The 23,908-nt window shown below is 37.2% G+C and overlaps 4 protein-coding genes across 5 annotated transcripts; all 4 read right to left on the bottom strand.

Moving 5' to 3' along the window:
* Nucleotides 1–4,328: 4,328 nt before the first annotated feature.
* Nucleotides 4,329–6,607, bottom strand: LOC121803210. Of its 2 annotated transcripts, none has more exons than XM_042202908.1 (5): nt 6,406–6,607; nt 6,193–6,316; nt 5,611–5,848; nt 4,784–4,906; nt 4,329–4,635 (listed from the first exon to the last, which is right to left on the bottom strand). In XM_042202908.1, the coding sequence occupies exons 1-5, from the start codon at nt 6,516–6,518 to the stop codon at nt 4,553–4,555; spliced, it is 681 nt and encodes a 226-aa protein (XP_042058842.1). In that variant the 5' UTR covers nt 6,519–6,607; the 3' UTR covers nt 4,329–4,552. The 2 variants fall into 2 exon arrangements, with proteins under 2 accessions (XP_042058842.1, XP_042058841.1); XM_042202907.1 differs by having other exon boundaries at nt 4,330–4,674.
* Nucleotides 6,608–7,387: 780 nt separating this feature from the next.
* On the bottom strand, nt 7,388–17,746 carry LOC121804630 (pre-mRNA-processing protein 40C-like). The gene is made up of 15 exons (XM_042204251.1): nt 17,611–17,746; nt 15,202–15,441; nt 14,209–14,839; nt 13,965–14,101; nt 13,362–13,399; nt 12,862–12,940; nt 11,464–11,871; nt 11,148–11,231; nt 10,811–10,951; nt 10,599–10,705; nt 9,705–9,828; nt 9,175–9,318; nt 8,841–8,987; nt 7,986–8,108; nt 7,388–7,908 (listed from the first exon to the last, which is right to left on the bottom strand). The coding sequence occupies exons 2-15, from the start codon at nt 15,382–15,384 to the stop codon at nt 7,603–7,605; spliced, it is 2,652 nt and encodes an 883-aa protein (XP_042060185.1). The 5' UTR covers nt 15,385–15,441; nt 17,611–17,746; the 3' UTR covers nt 7,388–7,602.
* Nucleotides 17,747–18,241: 495 nt separating this feature from the next.
* LOC121802882 (putative vesicle-associated membrane protein 726) lies at nt 18,242–20,370 on the bottom strand. Its single transcript, XM_042202569.1, has 5 exons — nt 19,989–20,370; nt 19,339–19,480; nt 19,154–19,274; nt 18,831–18,893; nt 18,242–18,556 (listed from the first exon to the last, which is right to left on the bottom strand). Exons 1-5 carry the CDS (start codon nt 20,176–20,178, stop codon nt 18,413–18,415), a joined length of 660 nt encoding a protein of 219 aa, XP_042058503.1. The 5' UTR covers nt 20,179–20,370; the 3' UTR covers nt 18,242–18,412.
* A 1,029-nt stretch (nt 20,371–21,399) lies between these two features.
* LOC121805992 (protein SULFUR DEFICIENCY-INDUCED 2) lies at nt 21,400–23,649 on the bottom strand. Its single transcript, XM_042206055.1, has 4 exons — nt 23,424–23,649; nt 22,503–22,715; nt 22,123–22,278; nt 21,400–21,889 (listed from the first exon to the last, which is right to left on the bottom strand). The coding sequence occupies exons 1-4, from the start codon at nt 23,520–23,522 to the stop codon at nt 21,485–21,487; spliced, it is 873 nt and encodes a 290-aa protein (XP_042061989.1). The 5' UTR covers nt 23,523–23,649; the 3' UTR covers nt 21,400–21,484.
* Between the last annotated feature and the right edge of the window lie 259 nt (nt 23,650–23,908).

Below are 23,908 nucleotides of genomic sequence, written 5' to 3'. Positions count from 1 at the left end.
TTATCGGATGCATACAGTATTTTTTTCAAGCAATCACTATCAAATAATAACTGCACATATTCTAAAATTAGGTGGGACTGAAATGTCGTGTATGCCTTGAATTAAATTCTAGTTAATGCTTTACATTTTGAATTATATACACTACAAAAATTCTATGCGAGCTATATTAAATAACTATGTATAATTTGAAGTGGGATAGGTATATCCGTATATAAATTGCAATGTAAGTACCAGAGTTATGTGAATAATATTTTTTTTGCATTTTCTTGAAAAACTAGATTCAAATAACTCTCAATAAATTTCTTGTATCAATGAAGTTTTAATTCATGTCGATCACACATTTATTTGTCAACTGCATACGTTTCCCATTAGATAGTACTTATGAGAAAACTTTACAATTAGAAAGTTGGTACAATCTAGTAAAATCCCATATTCAAGATTCGAGCCTATTCGTTAATTTAGTGATTGAATTGTCAATTTATTCGCTATGCTTATATTCTACGAGAATATAAACCGTGTTTGCGTACTAAATCAAATGCCTATCAACTTTATCAACGCCCATCACATTCATTAACACGGTTTAACATCAGATTATAGACCTCGATAAGATCAAGACTAAAAGATCAATTTTTGTACTAAACATATGACCAAAATAAGAATCTGGTCTAAAATATTTATTTTTTGAAAAACAAGTCCATAACAAATGAAATCCTTGTCGGAGTGATCATTTTTTGGCAGTTCCGTCAAAAAACTAACGGTCATACCACTATGCAATTAGCGTTGATCGTTTGTTTTTTAACATAACCGTCAAAAAAGGACTACTTCAGTGTTGTTTTCATTTATTACGGACCTGATTTTCATAAAATGAATTTTTAGACCAAATCCGTATTTTGATCATATGTTTAGAATCAAAATTGACATTTACTCCTAGATAAAATATTACCAAAGCATATGATTTTTGAACTAGTGGAGTAATATTTTACTAGCCAACCCCTTTTGAGTTCTTCGATTTTATTATGTCCAAATTTTGAAAATTTACGATATTTTTACTTCTACGATTATTGAAAAGAGCCTCAATTGAAATACAAGCTCTATAAATTTTGGGACTTAATTTGTCCCAAAATTAATATATAGGCAAAATCAAATATTATATCCAGAATCACTATAGAAGAAAAGCAATGTACGACATAAGTAAATAGGTGATCTCACATCAACTTTAATTAAAACTAAATGAGAAGTTTCAAACCACAATCACAAAATACATCAAAACATTTACTAATCAAGTGAATTAACAGAAAAAGAAAAGCATAAAAACAAATCATACAAAAAAAAAGCAACGTAAGACCATCCACAATGCCGCCCAGTCGAGCGCCGGCGCTGGGCAGTTCGCTGGGCGGTCTATTGCAGTCGCCTAGCGGGCGAATGGAGAGAGAAACCGTGCAGCGCTGGGCGGTCCGCTCGGCGCTATTGCAGCGCCCGGATCGCCCAGCGCACCGCCTAGTGCGAAATTTAATTTTTTTTTTCCGAAACACTATATATACGCACTTTGCTCGTCATTTTCATTCGCACCACTTGTTTTAACGAGTACTCTCTCTATCTTAATTTCTGTACAAGATCAACAAGGGAAATGGATCTCAACAACGAGCCTAGTTCCGGGAGTAGCGGGTCACAAACTCCGTCGATCCCCGTGGGAAGTGGATGGGGTCAGATGCCCGGGTACTACAACATGTACCCGTGGCAGCAGATGTATTCCGGGATGCCAACGGGGGGGAGTCCGCCGGGGGGATTTCCGGCAGTACCGGGATGGGCACCACCGAGATGGGCACCCGGGATACAGATGATGCCCGGGGGGGTACCGCCGACACAGGGGACTCCGGGGGTAGTACCGGCTACACAGTGGACTTATGGGGGGTCCCCGGCGACGGCGGGGGATGTCTATCGCCCCAGTTTAGATTTTTCGACTGGTTCATCGCACACATCGACCCAAACGCCCTTGGGGTTTGATAGTTTCTCCTTAGATGACTTGGTGTTTGATACTCCCGGAGCTCCGGAAACTCTCGTTGAAGGGGGAGGGGCAGAGCGGGTGCGTGGCGCCCCCGCGAAGAAGGGCAAGAAGAAGGTCGGCGAGTCGTCGCAGCCGGGTGAGGAGGAGGTACGGAGGAGGTGGACGGACGAGGAGAACGTCGCGCTCTGCAAGGCGTGGGTGAGTGTTTGCGACGATCCTCTCGTTTCGAACGAGCAGAGGATCGTCAACATGTGGGGCAAGATAGCAGCAGCCTACATGAGATTTTGCCCGGAGGGGAGGCCACGCAACGGGGAGGATTGCCGGAAGGCCTGGAACCGAATGAGGAGTGCGGTCTCCCGATTTTCGGGTTTGTACACCAACGCACTCCGCATGATGAGCAGTGGCCAAACGGAAGAGGACTGCAGGAGAATAGCTGAGAAAGCCTTCCCACTGAAGGGGGTATACAAGGACTTCACCTACTGGAACTGCTATCTTGTGCTGAACGAGTCCGAGAAGTTCCGAGTAGGTGTCGACTCTGGCTGGCCGAAGAAGCAACGACTGAACTACACCGGCGATTTCAACGGCAGCAGCGGTGGTTCCCACGACCTCCCCGAGACGACGCAGGAGTTCCCACGCCGCGTTCGGTCGGTGGCCGACCTCGCCCGATGGGGCGCAAGCGCGCTCAGCGGGAGGCGAGGGGGAACGCCGGGGCTTCCCAGGAGGTCCAGTCGGCATCCCCCCTTGGCCAATCCACCGAGGATCTCAAATTCTTCGCTCGCGCCCAAACGCGCGCTAAGTTGATCAAGACGATGGCCGAATGGCGGGTGGCGACGGATCCCGTGGAGAAGAGCGTGCTTCAAACCTTGCTCATGAGCCTGCAGGACGAATTGGAGGCGGCACGGAGGGAGACCGGCGGCGGCGGCGGTGGTGGTGGCGACAGCGACGGAGGCGGCGACGACGGAGACGATGAGTGAATTGACACTCCTTTTTATTATTGTATTTTTTTTTAAATTAATGTATTTTTTTAAATTATTGTACTTTTTTAAATTTTAATATTATTATTAAACTTTTCCCGTATTTGTCTCGTAAATTAAATTTCGTATATTGTGTGATTGTTAATTATTTCATTTTGTATATATTTGTTAATAGTGATGTGGATATTATGTGGCTAGGCTATGGCTGGGCTATTGCTGAGCTATTTGCTTGTTTTGATGATGTGGCAGGAGGATTTTTAGTGCTTATAATGTGGCAGCTGGGCTATTGCTGGGCTATTCCTATCATGGATGGTCTAAATACACAAATGATCAATAACCACAAATGCAGGAAACTTTTATTTCTGTAATTACGTTAATGTTATGAGACAGTTACACATAAAGATCCGACAATTTAAATCTAGACTACAAGAAAAAGAATGTGAAATCATTTATTAAGTGTAGTCAGTCAAACTTTTGCAGCTAAGCCTATTTGGCTACATAACTAATTAGCTCTCCCAAGACCAGAAACTTGGAAAAGATGATTGAATTGAAATCGACAAACTACTTTCAATATTTCCAACACTTCTGGATATTTCTGATGGGTCAGTTACAGAAAGTAGGAGAAAGAGAAAAATCGTCTAAATATTGTTAGTTGAAGATGAATAAGTAGAAGTAAGAGAAAAGTGATGGACATGGACCCTAATAATATAAGTTGTAATTAAGTTAGATGTATTAGGAGCAATGTGGGGTGAAAAACTTAACAAAAATAGACGAAGATTATAATAGGCAAACATGATTATTAGTTGTGGATGGAGGAAATAGTATTATTAAATAAGATTGGTCCATTCTAACAGAATAGTCAATCATATTGTCCCAAATAAGAGAAACTTGATCCTTTTTATTTGGATACCTGAAGTGTATGCATATGTAAATCAAAGACTCAAGTTCAATACACAAATAAAAATAAAAATGAAAGTTAGACAGTTAGTACTCCATAATACAAGGTTAGGGCAATGGTTAACTTGTTTATGAAATGATGATAGCAAGAATCACATTAATTGAGTTTTTGGGCTCACATCTAATTTCCTTCATTGCTTATAAACTAGTTAGCACATGAAACTTTATTGGGCTTTGGCAAGTTTATAGTTAGGGCATTCTTTTGTAAATTATTTTAACTATTGAAATAAATTCAAATAAAAACACATTGATATGTTCCATTTTCTGTTCATAGATTCAACTCTTAAAAAATCTCAACTGTAGTCTACATAACATGTATATATGTTGATTTCAACTTTCAGGAGATAATGCATATAAATTATAATTCTTACTAATATCAATGGCTGTTCTAAAAATGAGGGGATTATCTTTTCTTGCAAGAAAGAGAATAGGATCATATATATACCTCAGAGAAACTAGAATAAACCATTTCCATACAAAATCTGCAACTTTTAAGAGCAAAGTTTCTCAAAACATGTCTGAAATATACTATTACTGCTACTGCTACTAATACAACAACTAGTACTACTCATACAGAAAGTCGAGGTGCAAAAGAGAGGAGTCTTACCATCAGCTGCTAATGCCATTCAATGCCCCCGAGTGTGGTGCAGCCTACTCCTTCCCAAACATCATTGCAGCCAACTTCTTCATTGTCAACGCCTGCCATATTCTCGTCCCACCAACCACCCCCATTATCATCTGTTTCAAGTGAAAATTGTATCTTAAGTGTGCGTAATAACTCATCTCATTGGTGCATCTGTTACACTATTGTGCGAAGTTTGATATTAGATCAGAAATTGCAACTCACAATGATTAAAAAAAGGTTTGCTTTCCCCACTGGTGAAAACCTTCCTTGGTGAACTTCTTCGTGGTTTTGAATCATCTCCAAGGACTACCACCCGCTTTCGACCAGTTAGCTTGTTATCATGATCTAATTATTGAAATGCAAAACAACATAAATTACTGTGCCGGAGATACTTACTGGTTCTACTTCTAATAAAAATAGGATTGCTAGAATAGCTATGGCTGGAAATGTCCATATATATTATGTAGTAAAACAAATGAGCTTAATGAAACAACAACTCAAATTTATGAACTGAAATGAAGTTTTCATGAGTGATTATAACTATGAAGCTTGCAACACAAGCTCTAAACTAAATGGACTAGGACAGCTTATACACAAACTTACCTTCATCTAACACAGAAAATAAAATTTTAAATCGATTTGTTGATACATGGAAAACGTACATATTATGAAGAACTGTATATAAAGAGGGTTGCCTCTGAGCAACAAAGAAAGAAAACACCCCTTGTATCTTTAACCCTTCCTAAAATGAAATTAGTTGTAATATGATTCAATAACAAATTAACAAGGAAGAAACAATGAAATACATTGAGTACTATGTGTGATTTTACAAAAACTGCTTGAGAGTTGAGACCAAGGGCAATAGGAAGCTCCAACTCACTGGTCAAACTGTAACATATATTTACGGTTTAAAATGCAGTTGTTAATACAAAAATTTATTAAGAACACTCTAGCAAGCCAACATGTAAACAACTTCAATTCAGCAATTCCATCATTAGCTACATATTTAACAGCTTCATGGATGTACTCTAATTAGCATAGAATCTAACCTTCAAACAGACATTTTCTCTTTCTCGTTGGCTCTATATCATCAACGTCGATGATCTCTATTCCATTGGTTGAGCAAGTATTTCTGAACTCATTACTGCTCTCGTTCTTAATGTTCTTTAAAATATTGATATCAAGAGCACCCTTAATTGGAGACTTCCCCTTTCCTTCTCTTCCTTCACTTTTCTCTCTTTCTCCTTTTACATCCCTTGACGGAGATGAAGATGGTATCTCTGTCCCCTGCCACAACAGATATTCGAGCAAACCATTGGCTTTTAATTCACTAGATTGTCCAAGCAAACTAAAACCAAGCCATCCGATTATACAACTATTACAAAAAACCTTCAGAAAAAGATTATTGTATGCAGTGCAAAGCATATTCAGTAATTAATAAATCTATAAATTTGGTACAAGTTACCCTAAAAGAGCTCTTAGATTTCCTCACAAATTCTTCTTTTTATGCCATTTAGAAATAAGCTAATACACATTTTTCTTTCTTCCATTTCCACAATTAGTCAACATTTATCAGTAAACATCAGTCTATTTTGCTAATAAATTCGAAAGGAGAATATAGAATAAACTACCCCAACTGATGTGGGTAGCACAGAACTCCGGTGCAGCTTCCTGTTCAGGAAATCGGAGAGCGAGATGCGCGAAGCCTTTGCTGTCGGAGCTTTGATTCCCGCATTTTGGTCACAACCATTCGACCTTTTAACTCATCCAAAAATAAAAATTGAAATTAATTTTGAGATGCTTGAGAAATTGAAGGGATAGAAATTTAGAGCTGAGAAGCGTACCGATTGGAAGCGCGGAAGAGAGGAGTAGAGGTGATGGAGCGTTGCCCAAATGGCCTAAGAGGATTCTTGTTAAAACTCATCTCTGATTTTCCACCTCTCGATTCTTTCCTCATGTTTCTTTCTCAATTTTGTGTTTTTGTTGAGTTCCAATCAAATTAAGCTAATGAAACTTTTGGCGCCAAAAGTTTCGAAAATAGGAGTAATTGGTAGCCACGAAAATATGGGTTAAAGAAATGAGTAATGTATTTCATCAAAATAAGAATATTTATTGAAATATGTAAGGGCACTGGGGACTGCCGGCAGTATTGGGCCCGATCTAAGGCGTGGGCTCGGATCGTCCATTGCACGAGAGTGTGGCGGGCCACATGCATGGTCTGCATAGCGGTATAGGTCATACGGAATTTGTCATAGCAACAAGTGACACCAACCGTTTGAAATTTTTGAATTCGATTTTCTCTTTTTCATTTGTAATTATTATTGTGATTTATGATTTTTTAAGTCTAACCTATCCTAGTTTGTGAAATGTGAATTTTAGGTGCATGTGAAAATTAATTACTAGCTTCGTCTCACTTAAAGTGGAATATTTAATGTTCGGCACATGATTTTAATCAATACTACTATTGTTTTATGAATTAAATTGAAAGATAATAAATAAAAACAAAAACATGAAACTTTAACTAGAAAGTTCTAAAAAGTAAAATAAGTCGCTCTAAATAGGATAGAGAGTATTGCAATATAACGTGTATAAAATAAAAAAAATTGCGAGTTGAAATTTTTAAATATGTCAAATTTCAGATCCATACTTGTATTTGTTCATCTTTCATAGTGAAATGAGACCAATTATAAAACCATAGTAAAGATTAAAATAAAAAACACGAGAGTAAAAGTCTATTATAAACGATGGTGTTACACATCAACTCATCAGAGCAAGAAATCAGACTTGAGTTCCATCATCACCATCACCATCACCATCACCAAAGCATAGATAACCAAAAATTTCACATTACAAAATTCTAAGTTCGAAATTCTTACACTGCCACACCACATTTCCAGATACTCCTTTACTTCGACAAGGTGCTGTAGCACAAACTATGTCAGCTACATATAATTCAAGGTTTAAATTGACAAAAAATGTCACATGTAAACGGAACGATGGGGGATGCTTCGCGCTAAAAGTTGAGCGAACATGAGAAGCGGCTATCTTCTGTCATTGGTTCTCCACGGATGCTTCCCGGAATCCATGCTAGCTTTACTTTTTCCATCAGCAGGTTTGTCTCCTTGATCTTGATCTTTCTTTTGCTTCCGCAGGATCTCATCAGCATGTCGTCGCCACAAGGCTTCTCTTTCTTTCCTCGGCATTTTGTTATATCTCGGATCAGTCTTCAAGAGTAGTTTTGCTGTCGACCAAGATTTTAAAATGGTTTTACCATCTTCTGTTTCTTGAGATGCACCTTCTGAAGTTATGACGTCTACCAACAGAGCCCTGAAGTCCTGTGCACACCGCTATAATTGCGAAGAAATGCAGTAAGTGTACAAGCACTTAGGAGAACAATGCTATATCAAAGGAAAGCCAGGATTACCTCATGCAAGGACTTAATGTGTTCACGGAAAAGTTTCTCTAAATCAGATTTATCGAGATGTGGATGGGCAGCACGTCCTTGAGGATCCTTCTCCAACTTCAGCTTTGATTCTGACCAAGATGCCTAGATACAAATACAAAAATTTGGGAATGATCAAGTTCAAGGAAACTAGAAGAGGGTCAAGAGCACAGGACATCATATATATGTCCCAGATAATAATTACAAATACCGCAGTTGATGTTTCAATGTAGTGTTCTGTTACCTCTTATGTTTGCATATAAGAGGTGATTCAGATCTTTTCTAACTATGAAGCTGTAGGATTGAAGGCCAAATCTTTTGCAAGATCCGTAGATCAAATAATTCACCGGTGTGCAAAATAAATTTTTTTTTCTTTTTAAGTTTTAGCTGATTCTGTAGACTAACAAGCCAAGTGTGTCAGTTGCCTGATTAGCCGTGATTGAGAAGAAACCATTAGATAATTTTGCATTTTTTTTCTTAGTGGCTATATTAATATCTATGAAAGTAACAGGATAATCTAAAGTACAACCAGCAGATACTTCCAAGTTCCGAAAATTATAGAGTCCAAGTACTTAAAAATAAGATACCAGATAGCCTCCGTCCATGAAATATTGTCCAAGTTTGACCCGACACGAGTTTTAAGAAATGTGAAGAAAAGTGAGTTGAAAAAGTTAGTGGAATGAGGGTCCCACATTTATATATTAGTTTTATAATAGAATATGAGTGTAAATAGTTAGTGGAAAGTGAGATCCATTTACCCAAAATAGCAACTTTTCACGGACGGACTAAAATGGTAAAACTAGACAACATTTCACGGACGGAGGGAGTATTAATTACCTGAGGATCTTTGATTGTTTCCACCAATAGAGCTTGATATGATTCAACAGCTTCCTTCCTGCGAGCTTTCTGCCTCACTCTCTCAACTTCTTGCTCTTCTCTTTCTTTTCGTTTTCTCAAAGCTCTCTCTCTCTCCTTTAGTTTATCCTACAAGCGGCACATGCACATTAAGTTCCATGAGGCCAGATTATAGTAAACTTTTTGCTAATTCCTTTTATAATTTGCTTTGTGAGAAGAATCAGTTAATATAAATCTTTCACAAAACAAAAAATGAATGTGATTGGATCATTGGAACCAGCAGTTACTGAGGGTCAGAAGCAAGCATTTGTCTTACCTCCTCATCTTGTTTTGCCTTTGCCTTCTGAGCAGTCTCTTCTACAGCAGCCTTTAGTTCTGCTACGTATTCATTGAATAACTTCTCCCTGTCTTCATGCTTGACTGACTTGTATCTGGGATCACTTCTTAAGCTATCCTTCACCTACCAGAGAAAACATTCACATCTTAACACAACACTGTTCAAAACTTCTGCATAAACATTTGTGCACAATATAAAGAAGCCCCAAGGCCCTCAACCTACTAAAATTCTTTCGCATCAACACATAAATCACTCTTTTCATGCTCATTACATTGGCATGACTGCAGCTATATGATTCCAGAGCAAAACTTACGCAAGGATATCTTTTGTATGTATTATGGAAGGAAGAAGAAATAATTCAATATTCACTCAAAACACTGATATGAAAAGATAGAACTCTTACAAGAGCAAATGAAATACTATGAGTATCTCTGAATCGCTAAGCTGGGTTGGCAAAACCAGTCTGCACTAGGAACTAAAAATAACATCACATTTCAGCATAAACTTACCTTTGACCACCTGGAAGTAGATGTAATGTCTTCTCTATCCTTAAGCAGTGACTTGAAATTAGATGTCGTTACAGCACGCTGTGCTTGAGCTTTTTCTTGAGCACTCCTTTTCAGAAGTAACACCCTAGCAAGGCAGAAACTAAGTTATGCTATAGCAGTCTAGATCACATATGGAAGTCTCATAACATTTTCACAAAAGTATATCAGTGTTAGTATAGTTACATCTTACAGATTATAAACATTGTTATAAAAAAATCACGATCATGCCACGCATCGAATTTATAATAAGATATGATGTTTCAATTTCAGATTTTTGAATTTCATTCTTTTCTTTCATATTTATGATTATTATGTGATTTAAAAAATTTTAAATTTGTAATATCCACATCATAGCTCAAGAAAACAGCAGATCTACTAATACAAGATATCTAGATAAAATGCCGTTCATGGAAACCAGTGGGCTCAGAAGGTGAGGTACAATTTCTTTCGCCAACTTACACTTACACTTGTGCAGTACATCAATTTTTTGCAATCTACATAGCATACTCATCCAGCATTGCGAAATGAGAGGAACTAGTGCCTTTACGAAGGGATCAACTCAAACCAGATTGACACCCAAGACAAATTAAGGCATACACACTTTACCACCAAAACACAGATAGCAACAGGGAAGTTAATGACTGATTTTAGTGAAGTGAATGACTGATCTTATGGAGTATCTTTTAAAGCTTATTAATTATGTTGGCTGATTCTCTCTCATCAATAACAAATTGTAGCTGACAGCTTATAAGACATGGGACTATTATAACAAGGTCCACTAACAGATAGTGGAAATCAGCAGAAAGACGGTTACCAAACTATAAACTTTGAATATTAGTGAAGTGACAATCATACCTTTCATTTAACAAATGTTCCCTCTCTCTCATGTCCAAGGCCAGAAATCGAGGATCTTCACCCCATCTCCTCTTAAATGTTTGATAATCAGTATTCTGATCAATGTCCTGAATGTGATAAAACTGTTCTTAGTCCTTTAACTCCCATATGCCAATCCAGAATTCAAATTTAAGTAACAGAGAATACTTTAACAGGAGACAATTGCACCAAACCTCCTTTGCTTCTTCCAGTAACTGCTTGAAACCCTCCAAAGCAGCCTTCTGAGCAGCTCGTTTTTCCTTTCGTTCCTCTTCAGCACGAGTTCGAACATAGTGCTCAAAGAGAGCTCTTCGTGCACTTTGGTCTGGAATGGCCTGCAGCAGATTAACCTCGTGAAATACAATGTATTGCAAACACTTTCTCACGGAGACAAAAGGTTCCATTGAATAAGAAGAAAGCTCAGCATATAACCAGCTGACTGAGATTAAACAACTATAAAAAGAAACTTCAGATCTCAGGTTACCCAAAATCCACGACAAATTACTTTATTGGTAAAGAGAATCAACAAACCTTAAAGCGTGGATCAAAAACTATTTTAGGAAGTTCTTTCTCCCATTTTGAGAATGGTGCCACTCCCCTTTCCTTAAGCATCTCCTAGAAAGTTCAAAGCACGAGTAGATATGAAATGAGCAGAACTATAGGATATAGACTTAGAGAACATGCACACAAATGCTTCATCAAATCATTCGTATATAGAACTTCATAAGGAGTCAAGAGTCAAGACAGTAAAATGTTTGGAGTATATCTCAACTACAAGTTCTAAGGTATTTTATTACCACAAATGAAATGAGAAGAGAGTTTGGTTATAAGCATTAAAAAAGAGTACCTTGAACTGGAGGAGACAGTCCTCCATGGTGGGGCATCCATCTTCATCCTCAGAATCGGAAGAAGAATTGGATATGTCACCATCCTCCATTGGTTTTGAGCCATTAAGTTCTACTGCAACTGAACCAGACACAGATGGGGAGGAACTAGAATCGGGAATTCCAGAATCTTGCAACTTCTTTTTTATGAGATCCAGTGCAGAAGATGAGGCAGATGCACCTGAAGATCTAACTGCTATGGCATCACGACCGCCTGTGTTAGCAGCAGGTGTGCTTAAGCTAACAAGATCAGATCCTTTTTCAGTTATAATATTAGTATTGGTAACTGACACTGATGAAACTTGCAAAGCATCAGCATCATGCTTCTTTCTCAACTCAGTTATCTCACTAGGTATTTGCCAGCTACTTACCTAAGTCAGTAACCGTTAAAATTATCAGACTACTGCTCAAGCCACCAGTTCATAAGACAGAAACGAGATATGAAATTCAGATAATGAATATATTGCCAAAACACTAGAGAGCATTGCTGCAGTAATTATACAACCATTTGACAATTTAAATAGGATCCAGCTGCGTGGACATCAACTGAGTCCAAATATATACTCCCTCGGTCCATAATAGATGGCATGCTTGAGTAAGAGAAAATAGTATATTTATATTAATATGAAAGAGAACTTTTTCCAAAAATGAAAATGCGACATATTTTGTGAGACAAATTAAAAGGAAACGTGTAAAATCTAGTATGGGACGGAGGGAGTACATCTCAGGTGATGTTACTTGGAGGTGTCCAACAGTTCACCACTTGACGTGGAACTGAAACCAGACCGCCAATGAGAAAGATCGGTCACAACTCCAACTCCGTTAACCAATAGTTAGGATTCTAATTTTCAAATTCCAGCAAGTTTTTTTTTCTCACTTTCTTATCCAGTGCAAAGTGCAAACAGCCACTATTTCCCTCCAACTGACAATTCATTTGCGCCATTCATCAATAACAGTGAACAACTCTCACTGTTTCAACTTTCTAAACTAAAAGAAAACACAAATGGCTACTTTGAAGTCTAGTTTACAGTTTCAATAAACACCTGAACTGTAAAAAGACCATTTCCAAAATGGTTGGGGACTTAGAGATTACAATTTTAACTGGAAATGTGGACAGTCTTACAAGATTAGTTTTTTCTCACATAAGTATATGTTTTAGCTTTTAGGTATATGTATTTCTAGTACAATGGTAACCTATGTTTATGCAATCTATATGGGTCATTTACCCTAAACAAATCTAAGAAAATCTTTTCTAACTAAATCACAGTCAAAACAGAAAATAAAGGCCAAGGAAATAAGTTCCAAATCGCCAAAACAGTCTATGAGATGCAGCAAACCAAATGCAGTGAGAAGCTCCAGACCTTTTGTATGGTGTTGTAGTAATATTTTTTCCCATCATTAGTGGTGACAAGTGTCCAATCAGTACCAGATAATTTCTCCCTGGTCAGAAAAACGAAAAAAAAATCAGCATAACTTCACAAATAAACTGTATAAGTTAGGAAAGAAATGAGTTTCACCAGGAAAATCGCAAACAACAAGCTCCAAGCTCCTGTGCTGTTTGAAAATAACAAGTAGTTTTGACAGAGAAAGACATCACTACTACCAACATCTAATTGGGAACTCGAGAAATCTAGAGGTCATTTATAGAACTAGATGAAGATTACCATATAAGCTGAGTGTGCAATACAAGTCAATTATCTTTGGTTCACTGATTTACTTTGTTATGTTGATGATAGATATGTTCTTTCACACACTCATACATAATAGGAGCCAATATTCATATCTGTTACTTCCAGCAGTATTAGCAGAAGAAAAGTCAATCTATTAAAAAGTATCCCAACAATCATTGCAGATAACTCACCATGAAACAGGAGTTGGCTGGGAAGTTGCTCTATCCGACTGCATTGTAATAATAAATACAAAATTAGGACACCCACTAAGAAGATGTTGGAAGATTACAAGGTAAGACAAAAAAAAATTGCAACAACAAATGCAGAGCGAGATCAATCAAATATTACAAATGAAATAAAATAACTGATGTGTTCAACAATCTTTAAGCATGAAAGGTATTTATTTCTGATTTTAAGCATTTGCTCTCAGCAGCAAGTTGGTAGAACAATATCAAAATTCACCATGAATTACCTATCTGCATTCTAGATGCATTGAAGAAAAAAAATCACTGGATACTTGTGACTTTCACTTGAAAGTTTTTATGCCCCCAACACACACACCCAAACAAACAAAACCATTAAGGTCTTCAGATTCTTCCTACGACCACCTACTATAGCAGGTCAAAAATAAGAGGCTAAAGAGCATAAGACAAAGCACATGTTTGGGAGATAGGATAAAGAATATCAGAACCAAATTTTCCTATGAGCAAGTACAAGACATAATGCATATTAAAGAGAAACAAACAAAATAACTGCACCACTATTTTTTTATGATAATCCCATGCTTGCAGTACCTCTCCTTTAAAACCTGAAGGTTTCTCATATGTAGACTCCCTCGTCAATGCATTATAATAGTACACAATTCCAGACTCTGTCCTGTGGGCTGTCCAGGCATCCAGTTTTTCGTTGCTAGGAGTTTCATCATTAGTTTCTGCATTCACAGTGTTCCAAGTTATCCATAGAAAACCTTTGCAGTGTCAAGGCACAATAGAATAGGTACAGCTGCAAAGAAATTTGAAAGTGGAATTCTGGTTTTACCAATTCCAGGGGGTAACTCTGCCTGTCCAGAACCATGGGATGACTGGTTACCAGCAGAAAAGGAGGCTGCAGGAGCCCCCATTGCAGATACTGCAGGTGAAACTCCAGGAGGTTGGATATCAGAATATGAAACAGATAGTGGGGGCATGCTACGCATCGGCATTGGATAAGGCCCAGGAACAGCAGCACCATAAGGTGAAAAAGATGGTCTAGCAAAGCCACCGATGTGCTGATGAGACAGCCATGGTCCAGGAGGACCAGCCTGAGGAGGAGCAGATGGGTAGATAGCAGCTGCATTATGCTGAAGGGGAGGGTTGGGGAGAGCAGGAGCACCAGGCATGAACGGTCTTAATCCAATGGAATCCTGAGACGAAGCATGAATGGTTGAACTTGAGGGAGAAAGTATGTTAGAAGCCATTCCAGGGGGGCCAGGGGTAGCAGGAGCTTTAGCCATCCTTGTGGGCACTTGAAATGTGGCTGGGGCAGGCATCCATGAATTCATATTGCTAAAACTGTTGGGTGCAAAATGTGCTGCAGGACTGGCATTAGGGATAGGCTGAGAAGCAGACTGTATAACTACTGATGCAGAAGTAGTTGCTCCCGTTTCTGCAGTACCAATAGCTCTTGCATTCTGAAGCCAAGGGAACCAAAGGTAACATATAAATATTGTGTCACATGTAAAGAAAGTAAGAGAATATAATCCTAAACATTGCAGCATGCTGCTTAAGGAAACATGAGTACAACCTCACATATTGACCAAATAGTAATCAAGAGTTTTGTATTAGTAGAAAAGTTGTAAGTTGTGCCAAATACATCGACTGGATGAGATCAGAATGAGAAAACAAGAAGATCGTGATGAACGATCAAGGACGTTGGTAAATTGCCCGGCAGTCATGCACATACTGCTAGTTGAAGCAAAGTCTCATAGACAAAAACCACAGAATATCTAACATGGCGATAAACAGAGTGAGAAATGAGTTTGCTGAGCCATACGGTTGTTTGTGATTGATCAGTCTGCTTTGGTAGCACATTTCCATTGAAAGTATAATTTCCAGCATGTGATGAATTTCCTTCAGGAACAAAAAATGGAGGGCCTGGATGGGCCATGTCCTGGCCTGCTACCCCAGATGAAAATGTACCAGTATTTGATGGGAGTGACGAAGTAGGAGGTATCATTGATTTTGAACTAGAGTCAGCACTATTTCCTACTTGAGGAAGATCTTGTTCAATGGCCTGCACAAATGAATCAAACAATAAAAATAAGACAGACGGAGACATATTTAATGGGTGAGCATTAGAAGAAAGTTACAATAAGACATAGTACAACAGATGAGAGCATTTCTTCTCACATGGAGAAAGATAAATGCAATATTGTAACAATAAGGGGTAGCACAGACTTGAATTTTTTTCATTTATTTAAAAAATGGGGGTGTCAGTGGTAACTTTTAAAAGTAACTTTTTGTATTTTTTTTTCAGAAGTTACACATGTCTACGCACATGTGACTCATAGAAGTTGATTGCTTTATTACAACTGGTAAAGAATGCAAGCTTGCACCATACACAAGAATCTACTATCAAACACAGAAACAAAGATGATAAAGTTTGGTCATTCAACAATAGTTATAATCACAATCCCAATCCCAATCCCAAGTATATACCTTTCTCTCAACCCTCTGCTAGCAGCTGAAGTCATTCATTTACTACTAATTACAGACACAATTGCAGCCATGATTATTAAAAAAACTGCTGCAGAACTAGTGCCATGGTACACAACATTAAACAGACAAATGATCTCAACAAGATATAATATTAATACCATTACAATAATGTAGTCAATTGGCATTCTGGCAACAGATAAGCAGCTCAGAACCAGCTCTAAAATGCAAGATATTCAGTGAGAGAAATGAATCGGCACAAACAACAACAGAATAAGAAAAGAGGTGCTGAATAACCTAATGCCTCACTTGCACCACCAACAGCCAAAACATCAGGCTTCAGCAGTGCACATTTTGTGATTTTCTAATAAATCATTACGTATTTCCTTATTTGTGCTAAGATGAAGGAATGTTGTGAAAGCTCTGAGGAGGCCAACAATCACATTCAGTCATTCTAGAAAGAAATCAAAGGTTAATACCAAGTAATATCCACAAATAGATGGATTTCCAAGTAGCATCTCAGATTTTGTTGCAGTTTTAGGTTAGCTAAGGATGTAGCTCTATTCCTCGATTTCCATACTTTGCAATAGTTATAAATAATTTTACAGTGGTAGTATTATAAATTTCCTATACAGGAGAACCCAATTGGTCAAAAAAAATCAAATCAATTTTGCTTTCTATACAATTTCCTATACAACTGATTTATTCCTTCAGAAAAAAAATCAATTTTTCTTTCTATAAACAAAAAAGGGCAAATTGAAGCTAAAAGACTCAATTTATTGACCATTAAATAAAAATCAAACCTGACCAGCACACAACACTGAGTACGAGACATATCAATAAACAAAACAGCAACAACATGAATGCATAGCCAAGCCAAATTTGAGAGATAGGCAAATGACACATGCCTTTAAAGGAGACGGCACAAGCAAAATGGAGCAACAATTCACAGAATACACATTTTCTCTGAATCACAGTAAAACAAAACCGTCTAAAACGATCAATCAATTCATCAAGACGAAGCAGTAAGGCTCTCCTTGAGTTCATCCAGCACGTAAAATCTTTCAAATTTGTGGTAAGGGGAAAACTTGGGTTGCAGAAAATTCCGAGCCAAATTATGAGTTTAATTATCAATCAGAAAAGGGAGAGAGTCCATTTCCAATTTCCAATTTCCATTTCCATTTCTTGGCCTCCCAGTTGTGTAAAAGGCGTTTGTTTTGGGTGTTTTGTTTGTTGGAGTTAAATACCATGCGTTTGGTTTAATGGTATGGTAACAGTGGAGTAGCCTATAATTTCCTCCCTACCCTCAGTTAATTTCTCTCTATGTCCAAAATTGTCCCCATTTAACCCTAGAGACATAAACCATTTTTTTCCGCCACAATTTTGAAGCCTCCAAAACGTTGCCTCCTTTTCTCTTCGCCTGGTGTGGAAGCTTGAAGCTTAATTGCAGATTGTTGTTCATAATTCACCACAGAGTATTGTAAAAACTATGAATTTAGTAGTAGTATCTGAAAATCGTAAAGATTCACACCCAGAACAGCACAACAAATCAATTTGGCAGTCCCAACCGTACAATGAACTTCAATCTCCATCACAGTCATTCACATGGAGTTTTGGATTTCTTCAGTACAAATTAACAAATTAAAGCTTGTCGGACTAATACCCAAATTTTTTATAGCGCAATTGGGCGTGAGAAATTTGGCGTATAACAAATTGAGGGATCGAATTACAACATAAGAGAACTAACCGTGGTCTGTTACAATGCGAATTGAGGGGTGTGTGTCCGAACGGGATACGCGCCGGCGTGAATTGCGGCGAGCTCGAAGAGTTTGAAGAACTTGCAGTCGACGAAGATGAAAGAGAGCTTCAGAAATTTAATTTTGATGAAAATGAGTAAATGGCGTTGCTGAACATGCGAGGGTATTTCTGTAATTGCAGTGGCTTGCTAATCGCCGGGCCAGCCTCCTAAACTTGGGCCTCTCGCTCTCAGTTTTGCAAAGTTACAAATCAAACATGTAATGGTAATAGGTCTTGTTAGTATAATGTATACATAATTAATATAATTGGCAAATTATTGTGAACAACAAAAATGCTAATTACTTTGTAAACGAAATTGAAATGGTTCAGCAAAAAATCCTTATCACTTTTGTAATGGATATTGAAATCATATTAATTACTATTATTACTAGTACGTAGAATATATAATATGATGCATTCCTCATCTACACCAATATAAAATAATAATGAAATTAGACTTGGAAATTTAATCTGGTTTATCAGTAAATTATCATCTACTATTAATCTTGGATTCTTCCAATCTAGTGGTAAAAACACTGTCCAATACATGTATATATATACAAGAAAGTGTGAAACAACAATCCAAAAGCTTTCTATAATCAACAATTGCTATTCCCCTGCATACCCCACGAGGGTAACATGACACAATTTAGAGGCTAACTCATACGAAGCAAAACTCTCACTAACAACGTTGGTGGGCAGCGGACGTACGAGGACATCCAAGTAGCGAAGGCCAACACTCGATTCTACAATCAACACTTGAATTTGGGACACACGGACAAAGCCACCAGGAGAGCCAAAAGCGCGACTATACCAAACACCACCAGTTTGATCTTCATGTTCTCAATCCACATATTCCTCTTCATCTTCGTCCCTTGCTTCCTGAAATCTTGTGCCTGCAAATCCCCATTTCGAAATGCAAAACAACCAAGACCAACAAAAATAGACAATGCTTGTAGTCTAACAAGTATCCAAATGCAAATCTTGAACCACATTTAGAAGGTTGTTTCATGACGATGTATCAAACTAGCATATGATTTAAGACTATCACAATCTCAACCAAGACAAACGAAAAAAACACACTGCTTATGGTCTAACAAGTATACAACATGCAAATCTTGAACCACATTTTTAGAAGGTTGTTTCGTAAAGATTTATGATCAGACTGACCTGTGATTTAAGATTATCAGTCTTGTCAACAAGCAATTCGATCTTCTCTCCACGGTCAAGAACCTATGCATGAACACATAGAGCGTTTCAAAAACCACGGATACGAGTATACAACTATGCAACAAGAACAATAAAAACATCTACTATATAATATATATATATATATATATATAGGGAGATGATCAAAATAAGTATGTGTTTAAATCCAGAAATGCAGACCAAATCTCAGCCCTAGGATTAGATGATCTAATGGTCAATAATTAACCAAAAACACGGAAGGTCATAATTAAGCAATTTTAGGTCATATTATAATATATATATACCTTCTCAATGTTTTGCATCATCACACCTTTCACCTCAGAGACTTGAGCCTTCACTTTAGCAATCTGGCTAATTTCTTCGGGATGATCAACGCAGTACTGCATTTGCTCCTTCAATTTAGGCCTGCAACAATACCAAAAGGAGTCGGAAAGATTATTGAAGAAACAAGAACAGATGGAGGCTTTACCCAAACTCTCTTTTTAGGCTGTTGGGGCTTGCAGTCAAGGCTTTGCCGCCTCCATATTTCTTCGTGAAATCATCCTTGATACGTTCCAGAAAGGCGATTGGTAGTTGTCTGCCCGCAGATTCAACAGCAACAACACAATAAGCTACAAATTAACATATATATCAAGTAAAGTCAAGTTACACATCCACACTTTTCATACACCAGATAAATTATCCAAAGATTAATCAACTTGACATCATTCACTAACAGACTTTGAATTGAACTTCTCTCTTTTAAAATGGATTTGGAATTCTTATCATCCCCAAATGAATTTACAGATTCAAATCCAGATTCAATTAGGTATATGAACCCTAACGCACAAACACAACTAAGAACAATAATTAGCATCCACATTTGGGCAAAAAATACACCAATAAACCTAATCAAATAAAATTAAAGCCAAAAAAAGGATGAGATGAAACCAGACAAGCGAAACAATGAATGAAACCAGAAAATGAATTAATGTCATATTGAATCAAATTTATCGATTAAAATACAGATTCAATCAGGCATATGACATCTAATGTTCAAGCGCAGCTAAGAACATTAACTAGCATCCACATTTGGGCAAAAAATACACCAATAAACCTAAAGCAAATCGAGGTTCATATTGAAGCCATTATCGACGAGGTAATTGAAGGTGTGGTCATCGCAAGTGTAGGTAAATCGGTTGTTTGAAGCAGAGAGCTTTTGCAGATACTGAGAGGCAATGGTGTTGAAATTCCCCTTGAATTCAGTGTAATCGGCCAAAACAACGGTTCCCCTCGCCACAAGGCTGTAGATTAATTTCTGCTGACCCATTTTAAGAGATTATTGTTGCTCTTTCTTGATTGGGTTTGTTATAGATTATATTAACATGAAATATAAAACCCATAAACCAAAAAATGCAAGCATGAGGGAGAAAGAGCTGAGGTTGGACGAACAGAAACATAGATGGATATTATTTGATTGGGAAAGAGGGGGAAATTAGGGATCAATGGAGGAGCGGGAAAAATGGCGGCAATCATGTCTTTCCTATATAGAGGGCAGTTGAAACAGTTGGTCTACTTCCATGTGTCCAATCATTTATTTATGAAATATTCTCGCTACTCTCCGCGTGCTACCATCACTTGTCATGTTTGGGTGTATGTAATAGGAGATGAAGTAGGAAATGATACACTTAATCTCTAAGTGATTTTTGTACCACTAAACTTTTACTTGTTTAATTGAAATTGACTATTCAATATTTGTTAGTACTTATAAATTGATGTCATTTTTTCTTCTTGCCACAACACAATTAAGTACATTAATTTACCATCAATATAATACTCTTCGTCTCACAAAAATATGCATTTTTTCCTTTTCAGTTTGTCACACGAGAATATGTATTTTCTAATTTTGAAAACTTTTTAATTGGAGCTTTTTTTTCACTAACATTACTTTAATAATTTTTTTTCTTTATCTCTCTTACTTTACTAATTATACATTAAACACATACCTAACCAAAAGTGCATATTCTTGTAGGACGGAAGGAGTATAACATTTTACGAGATAATTGATCAAGTATTGGTGTTTGAAGAGGATCTTGATGAAGATTGAAGAGTGTGTTGTTGAATAATAGTACAACCTCCGTCTCCTATAAATAGAAACTTTTGAAACGACACGGTTTTAATGCAAAATTGGTAAAATAAGAGATGTAGAATGAAAAGTGGGTTAGTGGAAAATAGGTCTTATCTTATTAAAGAGAGAGAAATTTCCTTAAACATGAAGTTTATTTTTTTAGGAGACGGGTGGGATATAATTTAGATGTAGAATGTGTCGTTTGAGTTGATAGGGAATCTGACTTTAATAAAATGACATGTCAATTTAACAGCTACATACAAGATGCATAAATAAAAAATCAAACTAAAATGAAGAAAACAACGGTTCAAAAGTTTCCATCTTTCATATTACAAACGCATCTATATAACTATTTTATAGAGAATTATATCAAATTCCAAATAACACCATGCTACAAAATACAACCAGATCAAAACAAAGTGCTAGCTGAAGATATTTATCTATTTATGTAGTTTAAGCTTTATGTTTACAAATATACAATCACAACACAAAATAGAAACAAGGATGATCAACAGGCTAATTGATCCCTATTTGAAATGATCTCTTCAAAAATGGGAAGTCTTCTTGTTCTATTTGGGTTCCAGTTGTTCAACTGATTAAGACCGCCAATAACGGTATCTTCAAAACTTAGACCTGAAGAAGGCAACGAAAATCTGGCAGATTTATATGCTTCAATCTCATTCAGGAGCTCTTCGAATCGCTGCCTCGATTTAGAATCTCCTGAACCGGGAAGTGTGCCTATCATTACCTCTTCAAGAACTGCGTTTGCCTCATCATATCTTTCTTGCTTTATAAGGCAGAGGCACAAGTTGCAGGCTTTGTTTGCATCGGGGTCTATTTCTTGGGCTTTTCGATAGACTACCTCAGCTGTGGTATAGTTCGTAAGCTGCATGTATGCCCAACCTAAGTTTCCCTGCAATGTCGTGAGAGATTAATGCATTATATTCCGACCTTATGATGAATACAAGTAAATACAAGAAGGAAAGAAGGTTGCAACGCTCAAAGCATATGTAAATGACCATCTTTAGCAAATAGTAGCAATCTAAAAAATAGTATGAACAATCATATGTCTTCAATGTATCATAACTGTTGAAGCATTTGAAACATTAGCTAGTACTAGTAGTGAGATGAAAGTTGCGGGTTTACCAGTATTCTGGATGTCTCTTGGTTAATAGTGACCTGAAACTTCTTTCCATGTGAACGAGCTGTTTTAGTTGGTTTTCCATTAAAGGCTTCTCCTTGACAAATCATCCGCAACTTCTGCTTCAGCAGCTCAATTTGTTCATCTAGTTTACCGCATTTCTACAAAATCAGTGATGTCGTGAGAAGTTATTAGACCGACTGTTTGCAAAGTCACCACTTAAGGCAGAAAACTTTGGCTTGGTTAGGGTAATGCAAGAACAAGCTAGCATCTAGCAAGCAAATCAGATATTCTTGAGAATGTGGATTCCTATGACACGAGTACAACTTATCAACAGAGGATCCACAACGTATGTTTGGTTCTTCCTAATAATGCATGATTATACCTTGTATAGATCAATAAGGACATTATCCAGTGATTCTTGGGCTTGTTTGGAGCATCGATCTCTAAACGACTTAATAACTTCAATAGCTTCTTCAGCTCTATCTAGTTGTTTCATAACCACTGCCATGTCTTTCAGTGCGCTATCTACTCTGTCTCCAGCATTTATCGCCTCCCAGAACAAGACCACGGCACCTTCTAGGTCCTTCTCAACCATCTAATATTAACAAATTACAGTGGAATCAGCAACTATTAGAACTAACAACGCATAAACTTCAACATCTGCACACAACCAAACACAACATTTGCAAGGTTCCAAGTGAAATAGGAAATGTATAAATGGCACAGAAACATAATTAACTATTCTAAACAAGGACGGTAGCAGTTTGAAAGGTTTACTAAATCAATCTTCAGCAACTTAAGCTCAACCAGAGAGCTCTATCCATTTCAAAAGAGTCCATCAGAAAGGATCAAGCAAATATATGAGAATGTATGCTTCTTGTTGATCCTATTACCCAAGGAAAATACATCAACATTTCATAATCAGCAAAAATGAGATTGCTTTTGCAATTCTAATGAGCTAATCATAGTCAAATTAGCTATTAGGCCAGCTAAGGTTGCATAATGCACACCTAAAGCTAAAACAACCAATATTTCATATAAGGTCTAGATTGATAATATAAATAACAATACAACAAAGAGCACACAGAAATTAAGAGACGAAATCTGAGTTATACAAGAACCATATGAACAGAAAAACACAAAACAATTACAAGCCTACTTCACATTCGCACACACAAATGTAGTCGAATCGACAGGGTGAGCTCATCACCGAATCTAAAATCCACATAATTCTTTACACAGTATAAAGTAAACCGGCAGATTATGAAGGTGAAAATGCCCAAAAAATGTAAAATTCGCATACTTGAGAATACTTGGCTCTGACGTAAGGACTGTCGCCGGATGGGAGTTTATGGATTACATGATTTGCTGTTATGCTGCTACTGTTCTTCGTCTTCTCCATCGCTGAATAATTCTTTCAGTTTTGGTTAGATTTTGGGATTGTTTGTGAGAAATGGCAAATGGATTTTTGTGGAAAAGACTAGGGATATCGTGGAGAGAAGGCATGGGAATGGGATGTGGAGAAAGTCAAGAAATAAGAATCATGAGATCGAATGAATGTAGACGTTTTTCAGACTAAGTTCTTAATCTTCTCTGTTTTGAATAATTAAGGGCGGTTGGTCCCTCTGTTTGCCACGTGTTACTTATTTTACTATTATCGTTATTTTCTGTTGTGGCGGTGGAACGTAGTATATCATAAATTTAATAATTATTTTGTGTATTGTACTAGCTAGTATTAATTATATTTCAAAATATGTAGTTTTAGATTATTGATTACGTATTATTTTT

The sequence above is a fragment of the Salvia splendens genome, chromosome 5 (assembly GCF_004379255.2).
Source record: "Salvia splendens isolate huo1 chromosome 5, SspV2, whole genome shotgun sequence".
NCBI lineage: Eukaryota > Viridiplantae > Streptophyta > Magnoliopsida > Lamiales > Lamiaceae > Salvia > Salvia splendens.
Note: the sequence above shows the minus strand (reverse complement) of the source record. Positions and strands in the feature narration are given on the sequence as shown.

Coding starts and splice junctions, on each gene's coding strand:
- LOC121802882 (XM_042202569.1), bottom strand. CDS start 20,178: ATGGGTCAGCAGAAATTAATCTACAGCCTTGTGGCGAGGGGAACCGTT. Junction 19,275..19,338: donor AGCCTAAAAAGAGAGTTTGG/GTAAAGCCTCCA, acceptor GTATTGTTGCAG/GCCTAAATTGAAGGAGCAAA. Junction 18,557..18,830: donor CTGATAATCTTAAATCACAG/GTCAGTCTGATC, acceptor GGGGATTTGCAG/GCACAAGATTTCAGGAAGCA.
- LOC121805992 (XM_042206055.1), bottom strand. CDS start 23,522: ATGGAGAAGACGAAGAACAGTAGCAGCATAACAGCAAATCATGTAATC. Junction 22,716..23,423: donor TCAGAGCCAAGTATTCTCAA/GTATGCGAATTT, acceptor TGTTAATATTAG/ATGGTTGAGAAGGACCTAGA. Junction 21,890..22,122: donor AAGAGACATCCAGAATACTG/GTAAACCCGCAA, acceptor ACGACATTGCAG/GGAAACTTAGGTTGGGCATA.
- LOC121804630 (XM_042204251.1), bottom strand. CDS start 15,384: ATGATACCTCCTACTTCGTCACTCCCATCAAATACTGGTACATTTTCA. Junction 9,829..10,598: donor GAACATTTGTTAAATGAAAG/GTATGATTGTCA, acceptor CTGCCTTGCTAG/GGTGTTACTTCTGAAAAGGA. Junction 9,319..9,704: donor CTACTTCCAGGTGGTCAAAG/GTAAGTTTATGC, acceptor TTTCTCTGGTAG/GTGAAGGATAGCTTAAGAAG.
- LOC121803210 (XM_042202907.1), bottom strand. CDS start 6,518: ATGAGGAAAGAATCGAGAGGTGGAAAATCAGAGATGAGTTTTAACAAG. Junction 6,317..6,405: donor CTCTTCCGCGCTTCCAATCG/GTACGCTTCTCA, acceptor ATGAGTTAAAAG/GTCGAATGGTTGTGACCAAA. Junction 5,849..6,192: donor TGCTACCCACATCAGTTGGG/GTAGTTTATTCT, acceptor CTGTTGTGGCAG/GGGACAGAGATACCATCTTC.